The sequence below is a fragment of the Pavona decussata genome, unplaced genomic scaffold (assembly GCF_977016875.1).
Source record: "Pavona decussata unplaced genomic scaffold, jaPavDecu1.1 SCAFFOLD_24, whole genome shotgun sequence".
Taxonomy (NCBI): Eukaryota; Metazoa; Cnidaria; class Anthozoa; order Scleractinia; family Agariciidae; genus Pavona; species Pavona decussata.
This window is the reverse complement of record NW_028145447.1, coordinates 1,139,030-1,157,009: the sequence shown is the minus strand read 5'-3', so window position 1 is coordinate 1,157,009 and position 17,980 is coordinate 1,139,030. Positions and strand designations below refer to the sequence as shown.

At 37.9% G+C, this 17,980-nt stretch overlaps 2 protein-coding genes across 4 annotated transcripts; one reads left to right on the top strand and one right to left on the bottom strand.

Annotated features, from left to right (window-relative positions):
- Nucleotides 1-862: 862 nt before the first annotated feature.
- On the bottom strand, nt 863-5,567 carry LOC146485912 (protein MON2 homolog). The gene is made up of 5 exons (XM_085102774.1): nt 5,219-5,567; nt 4,922-4,994; nt 3,546-3,670; nt 2,101-2,232; nt 863-1,030 (listed from the first exon to the last, which is right to left on the bottom strand). Exons 1-5 carry the CDS (start codon nt 5,324-5,326, stop codon nt 863-865), a joined length of 606 nt encoding a protein of 201 aa, XP_084958900.1. The 5' UTR covers nt 5,327-5,567.
- Nucleotides 5,568-8,657: 3,090 nt separating this feature from the next.
- On the top strand, nt 8,658-14,509 carry LOC146485911 (uncharacterized). 3 transcript variants are annotated; one of them, XM_085102887.1, is made up of 4 exons: nt 8,658-8,790; nt 10,684-10,732; nt 11,660-11,901; nt 12,489-14,509. In XM_085102887.1, the coding sequence occupies exons 2-4, from the start codon at nt 10,723-10,725 to the stop codon at nt 12,873-12,875; spliced, it is 639 nt and encodes a 212-aa protein (XP_084959013.1). In that variant the 5' UTR covers nt 8,658-8,790; nt 10,684-10,722; the 3' UTR covers nt 12,876-14,509. The 3 variants fall into 3 exon arrangements, with proteins under 3 accessions (XP_084959013.1, XP_084959014.1, XP_084959015.1); XM_085102888.1 differs by lacking the exon at nt 8,658-8,790 and adding an exon at nt 10,188-10,269 and having other exon boundaries at nt 12,489-12,962; XM_085102889.1 differs by lacking the exon at nt 8,658-8,790 and adding an exon at nt 10,256-10,571 and having other exon boundaries at nt 12,489-12,962.
- The last annotated feature ends 3,471 nt before the right edge of the window (nt 14,510-17,980 follow it).

Sequence of the window (17,980 nt, the reverse complement as noted above, 5' to 3'; positions counted from 1 at the left end):
GGCATAGGTTAATGCATTGGCTGTTAAATCTAAGTGTATAAATCCTTTGAAATTCAGCTTTTGGACAAAAAGCAAATTAAACACACACACACAAAAATCCACAGTACATGTGAAAACTAGGAAAAATTTGGATAGCTTTTTCAATTTGTTGGTAAAGGAACCAAATCACATAATTATATATTGTACGCCCTTTTGATGCTATTATATTCTTAAATTATTCAGAGTTGGTTTATATGAGACTTATGTCCTTATGTTAGAATCAATGCTGAGTATAATTGTCATGATTACAAAATAATATTGAAAGATGACCTGGAACTTGTTGATGTAATAACTGAAATGCAAGCTCCGCCACAAGGACGTCTGCAAGCCGAACCTGAAACTGACAGATATCAACCCAGACAGCTGGGAAAAGCTTGCAGATGACAAAGATGGCTGGCGTCTTGCTGTACCTGATGGTGTCAGGAGTGGAGAGGAGAAGAGGAACCTCCAGCTGGAGGACAAACGGACAAAAAGTAAAGAGAGACAGCAAACCGTGGACTCAAACCAGCCATCCAACTTTGCGTGCAACAATTGTGTCAGAGACTGCCATGCTAGGATTGGACTGTTTAGCCACATCCGGCGCTGCTCTCAACAGAAAGACTGACCCAACAGGGCACACACCATTGTCTCGCGAGACTGAAGGATGGGCTACTACAGAACTCAACATGTCATGAGGAACTAGGATGATTGCAAGGAGCAACCTAGGCTTGAACAACCAACCCTCCAATCTTCTCAGTGACCATCTGATCGAAACTCAACACACCAACTTCTACACATCCTTGTTTCTACATGCCTAGTAGTAAGGGGCTTAGTTTAAAGTTGATCAATGCAAAAGAGTACATAAATCAACAGCCATCTTACCCAGCCCTTGGCTATCCTCTGTTACAACTCTCTCAAATATCACAGACACCATCTGTCTGACGGTTGCTGCGGCAGTCGTACAGATTGTTGCATCTTTGGTAAAGTATAATTTGAAACACAACACCATGGCCTTGTCAGGGGAAGAAAATAAAATAAAAGACAACAAAATTAATGTTTTTAAAAACATCAAAGAAACATCTACACAAATTGTCAAGCATGGGAAAAAGACAAATATCTGAGACCTAACAGAAAAATTTGAATTCAGGATTTCCCATACACCAGTCGTGATCAAACACTTTATTAACTACCTACTGTAGATTGAGTTACATGTACAAGGAGACTTGCAGTGAGCTGGGCGGTTGCAAACTACAGTAAATTTGAACATCTTATTAGGATAACAGGGTTAATTTCTAAAAAAACTGTGGTGCTGTGTTAGTGGGGAGTAGAAACAAATACATGTTTGGTTTTATCACGAGAGTTGATCAGGTAAATTGGCCACTGTAAAGAGATTTGAGTGCTGATGTTTCAATTGTTAGCCAAGACTTGCTACAAGTCGACCTCGCGAGTTGGGCGAGCAGAGCAAGCTTTTTCAACCTTGCGAGTTTGGCGATCAGAGCAAGCTATTTAATGAGCTTTTTTAGACCTCGCGCGAGAGACGAAGTCGCGAGAGGTCGAGCGACAAAGTAATAAACCGGACGAAGGACTTTTTTGAAAGTCGAGTGTTAGCCCTACAGGTGTACATCAGAGAGAATGATATGCTGTGATGAAGGGCTAACACTTGAAATATCAGTACTCGAATCTCTTTACGGTGGCCAATTTACTAGTTACATCGTATTCAACTCTGTTAATAAACCAAACATTTCGTACATCTTATTAGGATCAGCGTTCTATATAAGAAGGGTAGACAACTCTGCCATTTTTTACACAGATTATTGACACTACACTGTACAATCTTTTATTGGCTACATTTCATTGAAGACAATTTTTAAAAATAAATGTCATTTTTCATAAACGTTGCAAAACTATACTAATTTATGTAAATAGTATGCTAACTCAATAATACACCATGTCAAGTTTGCATTCAATAAGAAAGACTTCTGACAAAAACCATAAGTTCATCTGCAACAATATCGTTCTCGAAATCATTCCCTTAAAAACCTGAATTAATTATTTACCCAAATCATACAACTCAATACTGACCTTCCCAAGACTTTCTCCATGAACAATATTTGAGGTTGTGATGAGAAGAATAATGGTTTGAAGGATTCTTAGCTCTTCTAACCCTCCTTCCATCAACTGCCATAGTGCACTAATAAGGTTACCAGATGACGACTGTAAAAAAGATAAAATTAATATTTTATTGGAAAACATGGCTCACTCTCATGAATGACTGATGGCTGTATTTTTTAGTGATATGTTGTAAACCCATTTGGGATCATGATCTAAAAGACTAAATAAATTTAACTGAAATGTACATGTATTGCATTGTATTTAACAAATCAACGGCAGTTTTCTATGGTCTCTTATAGCCCATAAAATTATGTCATAAATGTTCAAAACTCAAGCGGTAGAGCAAGTGGTTTCACTGCCAAGTTTTGAACATTTTAATTTGTGGCGTCATTTTATGGTCTATAAGAGTATAGCCCATAGAAAACAGCCATCAATTTGTTTTTTAAAATAACATGGAAAGATTACTAGTGAAATTGGCTTTATTTTCCATTGAGAAAGTGCTGCGTTACACTTGACATCATTTTTATTGTCTGTACTTTTATAGACAATAGCTACGAAACAATCAGCACGCAGGAATTTTGACAGTCACAGTTATTGTAAAATATGTATTGTTTTGCTATTCCAACAACCAGTGCTAGCAAGAGTTATCTTCAGAAACTATAGAAATGTCAACAACATCAAGTTCATCTCAGTCTAATATCTGTAGTTCTGGATCCTAAACAACTTAGAACTGAGGTAAAATTAGAAGGATTTGTATGGAGTCATTGGAGCATAATATTGTCATCATCTCACCCCAAATAATCATTGCAATAAGATGCTGATTTTTGGCAAGTAGGGATTTTTCATCATGCTCTTTCCGCCAGAACATCTTAATAAATCCCACAATTTCACAAAATTCAAACATTTGTGACATCACACTTTAGTACTATATTTTTCTCAATGTAAATAATCAATAGAGAGGATAAGAATGACATTTACAGGGAACGGCAAACATGAGAAACACCCTGTATGACCATATTACCATGTTTATCCTATATTTGCCGTTTGCTGTTTTCAGATTTTCAGTGTCAAATCAAGTAGTTTTGTGTTAGCATCATTTAAAGCCAGAATTAGTTTAATCTACAGTCAACTCCCGATAACACGAACCTTCAAGGGAAATTGAAAAAGGTTTGAGTTATCGGGAGTTCGAGTTATCGAGGGTAAAATTATATAGAAAATGACCTGAAAGGAAAGGAAAATTGGTTCGAGTTAGCGCGAGGTTCGAGTTAGCGAGGGTTCAAGTTATCGAGAGTCGACTGTATTCTCATCTTTGACATTTCTGTACTCTTTATTTCAAGAAAACATAAACGCGAATCTCATGTTTACCATTTGCTGTAAATGCGATGCTTAGTCTCTCTAATGAACAGTGTACCAACCTCAGACAATGCTTCATTAGTTATGAGCCTTTGTAGAGCTGTCAGCGAGATCTGCACCACGCGAAGACTCTTTGTATCACAACCAAGTAAGAAAGGCTGGACTATCTCAGTTTCCTCTGCAACCACTGATGTGCAAGATAATATCAAACCATTAAAAGTACATAAAATAATTATCCCAACACATCCAAGGAACTAAGAGAATTTTCTCATAAACAGAGTCAGACACAAGTTAGACAAAATGTATGCCCCAGTCCTTCCTTACCGCAACCTACAACTATTCAAATGAAAGCTACTGAGCAGTACTTTCCTGTGGTGCTGTTTATTATGCTGTACAAGGTGGTTCAAACTTTGAGTTAGTGGATGAAATCCTAAAGTGTGGCCATTCAAATGAAAGCTATTGAGCAGTACTTTCCTGTGGTGGTGTTCATTATGCTGTACAAGGTGGTTCTTACTTTTGAGTCTGTAGATGAAATCCTAAAGTGTGACCATTCAAATGAAAGCTACTGAGCAGTATTTTCCTGTGGTGCTGTTTATTATGCTGTACAACATGTTTCTAACTTTTGAGTCTGTGAATGAAATCCATTCAAATGAAAGCTACTGAGCTGTAATTATCCCGTGGTGCTATTCTATTTAACAATTAGATTATGAGCTTGAAATTTCTATCGCGTGATAACTGATGAGAGCAAAGCCCAAATCAACTATCATGGGATAGAAATCGAGAGCGAATAATCTAATTGTTTTAGTAAAAATCTACTACATGTAGTCGTTCAAAACTTAACAAGACAGGTTCCATTTTCATTTTATGATATAAATAGGTCACACCACGCGTGGATAAATCTACTCACTATCTACAACAGAATAGACAGTGAGTAACATAGCCAAGAAGAGAACACCATTCATGATAGAACGCAAGTAGATTTATAGTACTAGGTGTTTCTAATTGTTGAGTCTGTGGATGAAATCCTGAAGTGTGACCATTCATATGAAAGCTACTGGGCAGTACATTCCTGTATGTGGTGCTGTTCATAATGCTGTACAAGGTGGTTCTAACTTTTGAGCCTGTGGATGAAATCCTAAAGTGTGACCATTCAAATGAAAGTTACAGCTGTACTGAACAGTATTTTCCTGTGGTGCTGTTTATTATGCTGTACAAGGTGTTTCTAACTTTTGAGTCTGTGGATGAAATCCTAAAGTGTGACCATTCAAATTAAAGCTACTGAGCAGCATCTTCCTGTGGTGCTGTCCATGTGTCAATTTTCTGACATTAAAGCAACGCTGTTTAAAATGTACTTTATGTGAATTATTTCATACGACAGCTGATATCAAAAATTTGCATTTTAAAGCCTACATATAGGGGAAAATGTTCGATTATTTACCCTTGTTGATTTTTAAGTTTCTTGTTTTGGCAGCACTGATAGTTCTGAGGCGTAAAATCCCCGCTTCTGCCGCCTGAAATAATCAATAAAAATTTATGAGTAGAAAACGCAAAAAAGTGCGACGATCATCAAAATGAGTTACATGATCAAATATATACGATCATCTGGACAATATATATACTAACACAATTTGTTAATATTCAACGGTTTTACCATTATTCTAGTATTTAGTTTTAAAGCACGGCATTTTAGTAACGAACAAAAGACTGTTTTGAAAGCATCAAACACACCCCTCACCTCTTTAACTGGTTGGAATTTTCGTCTCGTTTCGTTCGACAAAGCTCGAAGGTCAGCTTGTACGGCATCAATAAACTTTTTAGACCGTTCATCCAGTCCTCGCGACATGTCTAAAACAATTAACACCGGACAGTACAATAATCTAAGATTCTGTATCTTCTAGGGTTGTGAATATTTGAAGCCATTTGGAGTTTGTTTTGATTCGAATTTTCAAGAGTATTGAATGATCGGACAATGGGAGTAAGCCGCCATATTGGATAGCTGATGTGGCTCGTACCAGACTTCTGTATGTGAGTTAGGTAGAATCAAGAAGGACTGAGAATAGGGACAAAAATTTGGGACATGAAGGGGGGTTCTTTTCAAGAATTGAAAAGGAACATAAGTAAGGGGAGGGGGAAGGGGCAGAAAGGAAAGGAAGGCTTTTCTCTCCCTTTCCCCAGTCCCCCTCCCTCCTCAGGAAAGCAACAAAAAGCACCACAAGATATATTTTGACAGGAGTGGATTGAGCGTTGTTTTGGCGTTGTCTGTAGTCGAGCTTTGCCTTCAAAAGTTTCTTAGAAATATGTATTCGCAACACCAAAACTTCGCGAATTTCATGGAGAATCGTTTGACTGTATGTCTTCCATAGAGCTACTGTTCTCCCTGAACAAATTTTCATGATTAAAACTGTTACAAAAAGCGTGAAAATCTGATGTAGGTTACTGTATTTTAGCTCATGCCTCCGCGTGCGTCGTATATTTTTTAAGACACACTTGAGTTCCGTGCAAATTTGCCAATTATTAAAATTTCCATACAAAATAAGCTTAAGTTACTGAATTTCGATATTAGCTTCTTCATGCTTCAGTCCCTTCCCTGACAATTCAAGTCGGGAACTACTGAAACTTAAGCATTTCCTGAAGTAATCTGTCACTCATCAAAAATATTTCTTGCGTGACTTTAACTTCCTGTTATTCTGAGAGCTGTAACTGTTACGACTTCTTATCGTTCCAGAGTTCGTTACGGGTCGAAAGAGTTAGCCTGAAAAATACCACACTCAAAATTCTCGACCTTGGAAAAAGTCTTCCCCATGCGACATGAAAACGACTGCTACGACAGCAAGATTTTCCTACGTAATCGGCCGCGTTGCATATAACCATGGCAATTTCTAACGTTTATTTTTATTGAATGGTTTCAGCTGTTCTGCGACCGGACGTTTGTGGTTTAGCCATCGAAAGTTCTTGCGAGATTATAAATAAAAAGTGAAAGAACTCTTTTCAAATATAACGGGACGCCAATAACGTCTGTCTGTCAACTTTGGAAACTTGTCTCGACTTTGGAAACTTATTTCAACGTTGGAAACTTACTTCAGTTTTGGGAAACATTTCATTTGCGAAAGAAAAAAAAAAGACTCTGAGATATCAAAACAGGTGGTCATTAAAGGAAATTTCATTCTCAGAGAAGAATTAATTATTAACATACTTGTGCCAAATTTAAACAGTTTTTAATAGTATTAGACCAGCTCGCGATTTCTATGAAAATTTCCCGCGGACTTGACAGAAACGTTGGCGGAAACTGAAAGCAACACTTTTCGCTTCCCTACACGGAGTTGACGAATCCGTCCGCCTCTAGGAATAAACTCGTGTTGTACATTGCCGTGCCCGTAAATGTCGAGAAATTATCACATATACTATACCGTGTTACAAACTACATTGTATCCAATCGTTCAGATAGCTACGCGGTACTGGATAGTTCGCGCTGCTTTTAGTTTCTGCAGCCTGAATGTCTAGAACTGGCAGCGAACTGTACAGAGAAATGTTGACCTCGAATGCCAGCGTGAACGGAAGGAAAGCCTTGTAAGGGTAAATTAAAAGAGCCCAGGATTGCAGGAACCAAAATACATTTTGGCCTTTTCTGTTGACGGGAAGGGGAGAGATAGTACATTGCATTGGTCCGAATCAACAACATTTTTATTACGTTTAGACATGCCGAGGTTAAAATTTCACGTCCATTTGATTTGGCGCACTACAAATCCTCTCTCGTGGAGTATTATTACGCTGATTCCGTATTTTTATTTAATTATTTACCGAGCTTTGTTCTCAAATAATATTACTTAAACGAATTGTAACTACTCGAATAGGATTTCATTCACAGACTCAAAAGTAGAACCACCTCAGTTGTACAGCAAAGTACGGCTTCAGCACCACAGGAACTAGTACTGCTCAATGGCCTAAACGACGAGAGCTCCTTCATACTCAAGATTATAGAAAAGAGCAAAGGGAGAGTTGGGTCCAATACGACAAATTTAAACTATCTTATGGGATATTTTCCACAAGGAAATTTAATGAAAGATGAAGAACTGACTACAGGGTGATCCAGGTTCCCTTCCAAATTTTCCATTCCATTCCAATTTTTCATCGAAGGCCATCTCATGAATGTCAAGATATATTTCACATGTAATGATTTGACTGCGGTGTAAAATACTATAGATATTTTTGCCCACAGACGCACAGTTAAATTGCTTTGCCACAGGTGACGAAGGTAAGAATTTACATTTTTCAAAACCGTGTGTCACGCTATGTTGACGCATTTGCGGTTTTACTCCACAAAAATAACCTGCTTGCTTGTGATTTTAAGACAACTGAGAATGCAGTAGTTATTTGTTTTGAAACTAAACAATTCTCCAGGACAACTAAAAGCTTGAATTCCGCGGTTGTGTTAATTATTCAGGGTTACAAAAGGGCTGAATGTTTGATGGAAATCTTCAATTGTCACCATTCAAATGAAAGCTACTGAGCAGTACTTCCCAACTCTGCTATATTTTGCAAGAAATATAATTATTCCGTTTTTTGGATTACTGGCATTGGGCATAAAAGACTTGAATTTAAGCTCCAGGGACTGGCTCTCATTGTGTACATGTAATTGATATATCAGGTTGCTACAAAAATGTCTGACGCCATAGTTGGTTACCACAGATAGTTTGAAAATAGTCTGACAAAAAGCAGACTAACAAGATTTTCAAAGAAAATTCCCTCTAAAGGGAATATATTTTGTTCTGTTTCAATTGCTTCCTTTTTCCTGTGTTATGTTATTAATTATTAAGGTACCCGCGTTGAAAATATTAAAACTATATTAGCCTGCTTGCCGGAACAACCAATTAATGAGCTGCCAATAGGAGAGGTTCCTTGTCACTCACTAAACACAGATTCGATTTCCAAAAAAAAAAAAATGGCGCAATTATCTAAAATGTTTAATTCCCTAGAAATTCGAGCGATTCCTCGCATCAAACAATCTTAAGAATCGACTATGACAATATTGAAATCAATTCACTATTCTAAGCACGCTTCAGTTGATTTTCAATTTAATTTGGGCTTCTATATGCAAACACAGAAAGGGGAAGTAATTTAAATGCGTGACATGACGACTTCCTGTCGAAACAATAGCACTTCCGCCCACGCTAGCGCATACATTTGCTGACATGAAACAGGAAGTTTTAATCGGGTAAATAAAACGAACTCTGCTCAGCTTAAACGGCGTCATTTGTGTTTCGATACTCAGCTACGCGTCTGAAACTACGAGAGACTATCATTGTACAGGTAGGATTTCTGCGATTTTATAATTTTATGGTTTTTTATGTCAGTTAACTTGTGCACGCTAGCATGATTCAAATATCGTGACATTTTGGATGTTCGTGAGTGAAAATTATAATAAATGATCGCGAGAGGAGCAAATTTGTAAACTTAAACCTTGGTGAATCATGACGTGTATTTTAAAATTTTAGTTAAGTTTAAAACTTTGAAGCCAAAAGTTCAAAATGATGCAGTTACAGACGAGGTTAGGTCGAAGTTTATTCGTCTGCGATTTTGCAGCGGGAACTAGTCGACTTCTCGGAAATCTTGTAGCATTTTCCCCACATTTGCCGAATTTCTACAGAAAGCTATTTGGAAACATTCCAAAACGAACGGCGTGAAAGTACTGCTCTGAAAGTTGAATTCAATTGGCTCATTTTAAGCATTTAATCCACAAAAACTAAAAAGCGAGAGCCACCTTAACTTGAGCAACACAAGCCAGCACAATCATCACACAAGTGGTACTTTTACAATAGCTTTTATTTGACTTCAACCACCGTTTAACGTTTAAACAGACTCCCACATTTCATCACTTCAATACGTGACTATGAAAGGAAAGGCTAAAACGAAATCAATGAAAATTAAACAGAGTGGCTCAAATCGAAAGATCGAACCGGAATACATAGAAACTTCAAACGTTACCATCTAGTTGTCAGCTGAAGGAGATGTTAAAAATGTCTTCATATGATTCATTTTATTCAGAATCGAAAATAGAAACCTCTTTAAATGTCGGTTCTCGAAGTTAAATATCAGTGTTTTGGAAAATTTAGGTCTCTTCCTAAACTCTGGGAAGGGCTGATGAACATTCGGGAAGGCCGGAAGTCTTAACGGTAGCAAGGAACTGCATGCGTGCGGGGGTCACGAGAAATCTAACCTGTCCAATTTTCGAGATCTGAAGTCCACATTTCTGGGAAAGATTTACTGAATGCGATCTAGATAATTGCAAAGCTTCCAGGTAACTTTGTGAAAGGGACTCAAATAACAGATTGACTCAACAAATTTCAAGTTCCGCAATAAAGGATGACTAGCATCTTGTCCGTATTTTCAATGTATTTAAATTTTGAAATTCTTTCCCCTCGACTGAGTTTCCCACTGATCGCGAGGACTGTTTCAGTTTTCCAAAGACATGCTGGTATCTTCGGGACATTTTTATACTCAAACGAACCTTTCCAATATGATTTTATTTTCACCAAACATTTCGACCGGATTGCTTTGAATCGAGAAGGAAGCGATCGACTTTTATTGTTATTGCATAACAGATGTCAACGCAGGCTATGAAGTTCCTTCCGCTTTAGGTCGATTTTAACAATTGAACATTTTGCCACAAAACAACAACCCACGCGTGCAATGTAAATAGCAACGTAGTTACTGATGTAAACTCAAGGTACATATGCGACAGAAGACGTCATTAAGTGAAAATCAAATTCTGCTCACATTCGTAAAGAAGTAAGTTGTTGAAATGTTCATGCACAAACTCAAAAGTCAGAACCACGTTCCATGGCGTAACAGCAACACAGGAATTACTGCTCAGTAACTTTCATTTGAATGGTCACACTTAACAATTTCATCCACAGACACTTCAAACATTGATAGAACCACCTTTCAATTCACAGCATTATAAACCGTCGATTCAGAGACTTTTGAAAAGTTGACTGGAAACCGTAATTTAACTCTTTGCATTGGAAACCGAAGACTGCCTTGCCATCAGTAGCTGATGAAGGATTAATTCGTTCCTCTCTAAGTCGCAAGTACATATACATCAGCAAATGAAACAAATCTTACTGCTGTCTTATCTTGGCTTGAAAACTTAAAATTTACAAGCGGATTTACCTTTATGATCCTCATTTATTTTTGTTACAGAACAGGATATACAAAACTACTTTTGAGGAAGCAAATATCATGGAGTTTGGTAAGTCTTAGCCCATGTAATTATACTTCAGACAATTTAACATTCCCATTAATTTTCGTGTGCTGAAAATACGCAGTGAATCGACAGACCCGAGCAAAATGTTGCCATGTATTGTTTTTACGAGTATATCAGTAGCGTTTTTTCATCACGAAAATTTCACAAATTAAGACTAGCGTAAAATTGTAAGCGAAAAAAGTGTACGTGATAAAGCGACCTGTTCTCCTGCAATTAATATGCAAAAGTATTTTTAAGGATGATTCACAACTGTCAAAGATATGACCCTTAAACCAGTAAAAATAGAAATTCGTCATTATTTTTAATATATTTACTAAGATAAATATATACCGTAGAAGTACAAGACGGTATTCAAACAAGCTATCATAAAAAGACAACTCAATAAAGATTATTATTATTTTTATTATTATTATTATTATTATTATTATTATTATTATTATTATTATTATTATTATTATTGAAATGATTGAAAATGGGAAATGACAAATAGTTAGCACTGATTAAATATCTTTGGGAAAAAAACGCATTTTTTTTCGGTTTCTGACAAAGTGGAAAGACATCGGAACATCTGTATACTCCGCGCCCTCGCAAATTACTTCATCAAAGGAAATTTCTTGCCTTCCAATTTGTGTGATTTTTAAATTTAATAAAATATTACTTCAAAGTAATGTATAAAAATCATTTCTTTAAGTATTAACAAAAGCGCTCAACCACTTCCAAAATTTCACGATTCATTGCCACCGGAACATTTCAGGGAGCTTTCAAATTCTCAAAATGACGTTTTAGCGAAAATTTCCTGTTAGAAGCTGTATCCTTTATTGCTTTAGCACTCAAGTGATGTTTATTTTAAGCTATCCTATTTTTTTATCGAAAACCTTCCTATTAAGTGAAGCACGTTTCCCCTTTCAACAGAACACCTGCGAAAACCTTCCAAAACCGCAGTGCATCTTTGGGAGTTTCTGCTCGACCTCCTATTGGATGAGAAGAGTGGTCACGTGATTTGCTGGATCAACCGCGAGAAAGGAGAGTTCAAACTGAAGAACCAAGAGGAAGTTGCGAGAAGATGGGGGAACTTGAAGCACAGGCCAGGAATGAATTATGACAAACTAAGTCGAGCCTTAAGATATTACTACCAGAAAGGAATCATTAAAAAGGTATAAATTGTTGAATAGTTTTTACACAAAACTAGTAATAATCAAATATTAGATTATCTCGATCCCAGGCTCTTTGCCAAATTGATGATGAAGTCATCTGCCCCTACGCAGTCTGCGGGGGATGGCACATACGCGTCCCACGATCCATTCATTCGTTGATCAATCGACTGTCACATACATTCTCGACTGCACTGACGCAATTAGGATTGCGTTCTTTCTACGTCGAACGCAATTACTAGGCCACAAAACGATATTCCTCTTCTGCCGCCATTTTGTAAGTTCGTTTGCCGCAAAACTCCATAAGATATCGAAAACACCAAAATGTCGGCCATGTTGTTCTCTGAGTATACCCAGGATTCATGGTAGTGTTTGCTGACCAGATTCGTGAAGGCCCATTTCATGTGAACGAATTCATGATTATGTGATCATCATCGGATGATAATAATGGTGAACTTGGAGTGAGTTAAATGAACTGAAATTAATGCGGAGGCGACTTACAAACCTGTGATAGTCCAAAAATGGCGTAAACTGGATCCTATTTGTTGTGAAAGTTATTAATGTCCTATGTTGATTTCGTTTTATTCCAGGTTAGTGGCCAAAGGCTCGCTTACAAGTTCGTCAAACCACCTTTAGGTCAACAACCAAGTGGCTCCACATCACAAGATGTTCCCGCCAAAACAAGCAACCCGACACCAACCAAGACAACTGCCACAGAAGAAGATACGAAGAAGGCCGAGGTACCACCAAAGGAGATTGAGACCAAAGAAATGGCGGTCATTCCCGCGGTGCCTTGCGTGCGAACCAGCACCATCACGTTGCCCCAGACAACAGTCAGCAGCTCTTCGATGGGTATTCGAATCATTCCCGCGCCATTGGTCAGTCCAAGTCACATGACCTATCCTGTTTCTATTTACCCGTATGTGGTTCCTTACGTCATTCCAGCATGTCGCCAGATTGGGATCATCAAGTCATAAGCAACAAATTACAGCTGATTGGACAGTGTGCAGTGTGTACTGTGACGTCATTTCCTTACAAAATCTTTTGTTTGGCATCACTCTAAATTTATCAATCCTGATGACCATTATCGTTCTCACATTTAATTTTACTAGGTTGCAAATTTTGAGGGGACTAATTTGAACTTTGAATGCAATATTTTCTTTTGATAAACGTCAAATCACATCCTTTTGTTTAATCAAATCCAAGAGCGTTAAATTGGATTTCGTCACGATATTATCATTTTCATCATAGTTATGTAATATTTAGAGTTAGTAAATCTCACTAGCATAAATACGTTTTAATCGCTTTGGTGCGAAAGCCGAAGCAGTAAAAGAGATATCTTGAGAGAAATGTTTAAATATTACATTGTAAAAACGACCTATTAAGCTGTTATGTAATACTAATTATGACGCGGCCTGAAAAAAGTAAAATTAATAGAAGTTAAAACTGCACGCGAATTTTAAATCGAAGATGATAGCGACATTCTTTAATAATGAGACCCACGTTCAATTTTTACAAAAATCACCAACAACAACGCAAACGCAAAAACAAGGAGAGAAAAAAATTGCTGCAGTTAACGCCGCTCAGTCAGAGTAGCTTTCGTAACACTAAACTTAAGGGCATCACCCTCGATTTTTAACAATAGAGGCTTTAAGAAATCACGACGGCAACACCAACGAAAACTTTACTTGAAAATATAGATTTGCATTACTTTACTACAGCTTCTCGATTATTCCAATTCGTTCAACTTCGTACAATGTGGTCGAACTATCCAGTAACAGAACAGGTGGGAACAGAGAATAAAAAATTTCCGTCATGTGCTCACGTTCTCCACAAAACCTTGTTTGGCCGAAAACGGCGAAGAAAATGAACCAATTTTTAACGCACGCGCAGGGCCTTAAATTTCCGTTAAATCCTATTGTTCTGTGACGTTCTCGTTGACGACGCCGTAGTAGCTTCTTAAACTCCCTATTAAATGAAGACATTGGAAACTTAAAAACTTTTTTTTCGTGTTTTTATATTGTTGCAGAAACAAGAGTGGACGTTTTGAAAAATTCCTCTCGCGGAAACACTCACTGAAAGCTTCTCTTTCGTGTTTCTAATCCTATCAAACTTCTTCGAGTGTTTCTTTTAAATTCAGATTCTTCTTAATCGCCCAAGGAAAATTTACAGTGATTGTTTAAAATTGTTAGCAGAAGACTTTGCACCAATGGGAGCGCCCGATATAAGGACATAACTTATTAGGCTTTGAACCAATGAGAACGTGCGATAGAAAGAAATATATAACTTATTTTATAGGCTCAAAACCAAATTTTCTGAGGAATTATGTGAACTCATTATCTGAGTGTCATTTTGTTTATTTTCGCAGGTAAAACTGTAAACAGTTGCTGCTTATATTACACGACGAGTGTCTTTGAAAATGATATTGAAATTAGCTACTGTAAGAACATTTTTGTGGTAGTCGTTATTTTAGTAAAATACATTATTAAAAAGCGTGAAATATTTGACCAGGGAAGCTAAGTAGAAAATGTGTGAAATAAAATGAGTTCCTATTTTGTATATAATTTTATTTAGATGCTTATTCGTTGTAAATAAAGACATGCACAACCGCTCTTTAGTGATTTCTTGAATTAAGAACGACTTGTTTGAATTGCAACGAGATGGCTCAAAACCAATGGCGAAGCGCTTAAAATTTGACTAAAAGCGGGAGAATGAAGCCCTTAAAATTTGACTTGCAAGAAGAGAGTTTGAAGGTGAAACGCTTCAAGTTTGACTTACAAGGGGAGGGCGAAACCCTAAAAATTGTTTACAAGAGGAGAGTGAATTAAATTTGGCTAAGTCTTGGGTCATTTACTTCCCTTGCTGTAGTGATAAATGTGCAAGAAATCTTGAATTAGGTTTTGTCAGAAATCAGTTTGAGATCTTCGGGTAATGTTCGGAAATGTTTCTGGTGGTTTTCGGCAATCTTCGGTGGTCCCGGATAATCCCGAGTTCAAATATAACAGATGGAGAAGGAGATGCTGGAAAGTCTAACAGTCTAATTGTACGAATTGCATCCACTCTTCGCTAAAGTGCAAAAATACCAAAATACCATATTTTCTCAAACAAACATCCTGGATGTGTATTTCAAAACGCGTATTGTGCGTCTTCATCAGTCAGTAAGTTATTAGCATGAATAGCACTAAGGGAAAATGGGGCCAAGAATTCTAACATCGCAACTGACATAAAGGCAGAACAGTTAGCTATATTACAAGCGTGCCTGATTAGTTGTATTTGGGCGACCGTGAAACACTCGGGACCTCCCGACCCAAATCGAATCGGGGAAATTGAACCTGCGTTCACCACCCTCCCCCCTCTCTGGGCGCTTATTTAATTTTGGGCCCATGAGGGTGGGCGCTTATTCGAGGTAGGCGCTTATTCGAGTGGGGGCGGATGTGGGCGCTTATTATTTCCCCAACATTTTCACCAAGCGAGGACATTTTTAGGCGGAATAACAAAACAAGGGATAATAAGTTTATTTCTCACCAGCAAGACAAAACAAAGCGCAAAAGCTAACATGAACAAGCCATAAACAATATTGAAGTTCATTGCCTACCGTATCTAAAACCAATTTTGGACCACTGACAACTGACTCTCCGCAGACTTTAAGCTGGACTTGTACAAAAATTTTTTTGTTGGGAGGGGGTGGGGTGGGCGCTTATAGGCTACAGAAAAGACAATCACGCATCATACAGTGAAAGGAAGATAAAAAGAGCGCAAAGAACTTTTATTTCGAGGATTAGGTTGAGTCTCTATGGTTGATCATTGCAACCGACTTTCACTTTCATAAGTGTCTTACTGAGTGCTTACTGGCCGGATTCTGCTCGGCTTTGCTGCTTATACTAATTTGTTTTACCTTAATTCTGAATCCATAACCACAATACTCGATATAATATCTAATCTCCACATGGTTTAAATATCTTGAAAATCTGGCCATAGATCTTTTGCTTCAGTTCAGCCTCCAAACTTTATAACAGTCAGAGTCTTAGCCCAGGCAAAAAGCTCCCTTTCTATTTCATCATTTACCGCCAATTATTGGTTGGAATCGTCTATAATTATTTAAGTAACCTATTCATCCCGAGTTATAAAGACCATATGATTATCTTCTGGATGTTATTGCAAAGCGAAATCAGCAAGATCTAGCAATGTTTCGTGAATGTTTTTAATAAAGTAATTATTCCACTCACGCTTGTAGGATATGAGATGATAGATAGCCAACCACCTGAACCAACGCGCCTCGTTGGCTATCTATCCATGTCATCACGCCACTCGCGGAATAATTGTTAAACATTTTGGCCTCTATCTAATTAATAGTATGCTTAGTTATAATTTGAGCAATTTTTTTTATTTTTATCTTACGTTCGATGTACACTCGGCTTCATTGTGAATAAGTGTAAGCTTTATAAATTCTGTACCTAATAAAGTATCCCCCTCATCCATCTATCTACCTTCGCATTTTGCACTGTTTCTTTTCTGTATTTTGCCAAACAAAATTTAGGATGTTTGAACTTGACCGTCGTCACGGTCTTGTACAGTTGAATGGACAAAGTGAGCATTTCCTTATCCACTTAAACTCAGCAGCAGTTTTCTTCCGGTGAGCCGACCTGTTGTATAAACAATATAGACGAGCGGACGCGTTGCCAGCGCAACATCACGTATCAGCGATTAACAGCTACGCAAAGATGCAATCTCCTTGCCCTTCGGTTTTTTTTTTCACTCTGTCTGTCTATCTCCGTTATATAACTCTCCATCATATACAGTCCACAGAATACCTTTTGCCGATTATTATTTTTTAATACTCGACTTCCATGTCAGTCCTGGTAAAACAGTTTAGTAAAGTTACTGATTGGATCATGGAACCTCAAAGTGTCAATCAACCATCGACTATCTATCCCGGGAATCTATATAAGATTACTTAATTGACGCAATAGCTGCCTAAATGATCAATTCAGTCCTGGACATGGAAAGGCAAGTTAAGTTGAGAATGCGGCTTTCCCAATAAGACATGCGCAACGACCCGCGTCTTATGCTTGATGTACCTTGAGTCAGAGTAACGAACCCATGATGAGATTGCTAAAACAGATCTCTCCTGCGATGAGCACATTATGAATAATGATTTATTGTGTCCAACAAGCACAAACATAAATTAAACTATCAAACCAATAAGGCTTGACGGGATGACCGTCCCATCTTTCTGGTTTTAAGTCAAGCCCGCGAGGAGAGTAGTTGTTATGATAGAACAAACTTTGTTTGTTCTCACAGCCGGCGAGAAAACAAGGGAGCACAGAAGAAAGTACAAAGAGAGGTGCCCTCCGCGCGTCGCGCACGTATCCTCGTGGGATGTAATTCTCGAGCACGCTCGCTTGGTGCTATCCCTAAGAATGTTTAGGCGGAGCTGGCATTTTACATGCCGGCTGTTATCTTGTGCGTGCACGTGACTCGTAATCTAACAGCCGGCATGTAAAAACCCAGCTCAGGGAAGCCGACAGTTTTAATGTCCATAAAATTCTCCTTCCAAGCCAACATGGCGTTTTCTTGCAGTATTTACGTCAGAGAGGTAAAATGGCGCACTGGGGGAACATGTACAGTATAATTAAAAAGAACGCTGCAGCCAATACAAGAGCAAAATTACAAACTGTTTGGCTGTCTTACGACAAAGGAAGGTCTTTCCGCAGGTTGAATTGCCGGAGGGCGTTCTTTTGTCTGGGACAAAATAATTGACAATAACTATATATCGCTCCTTGAAACCTCCAGAAATTTCTGATAAGATAACAGTCCCACTGAACAGAAAACAAGCAAAACCACTGATGACCGGCGCTGATTTGTTGCAAAGAAGGTACAATGGTAGTAGCTTTTATTTGAATAGTAGTGCTTTAGGATTTCACCCGCAGACTTAACTGACTTAGAAACAAGTTATATCGGCCCAATGAACAGCACATTTGCTTTCATTTGCATATGGTCACACTTTAGGATTTCATCCACAGACTCACAATTAGAACCATCTTGTGCGGCATAATAAACAGCACCGCGGAAAAGGATTGCT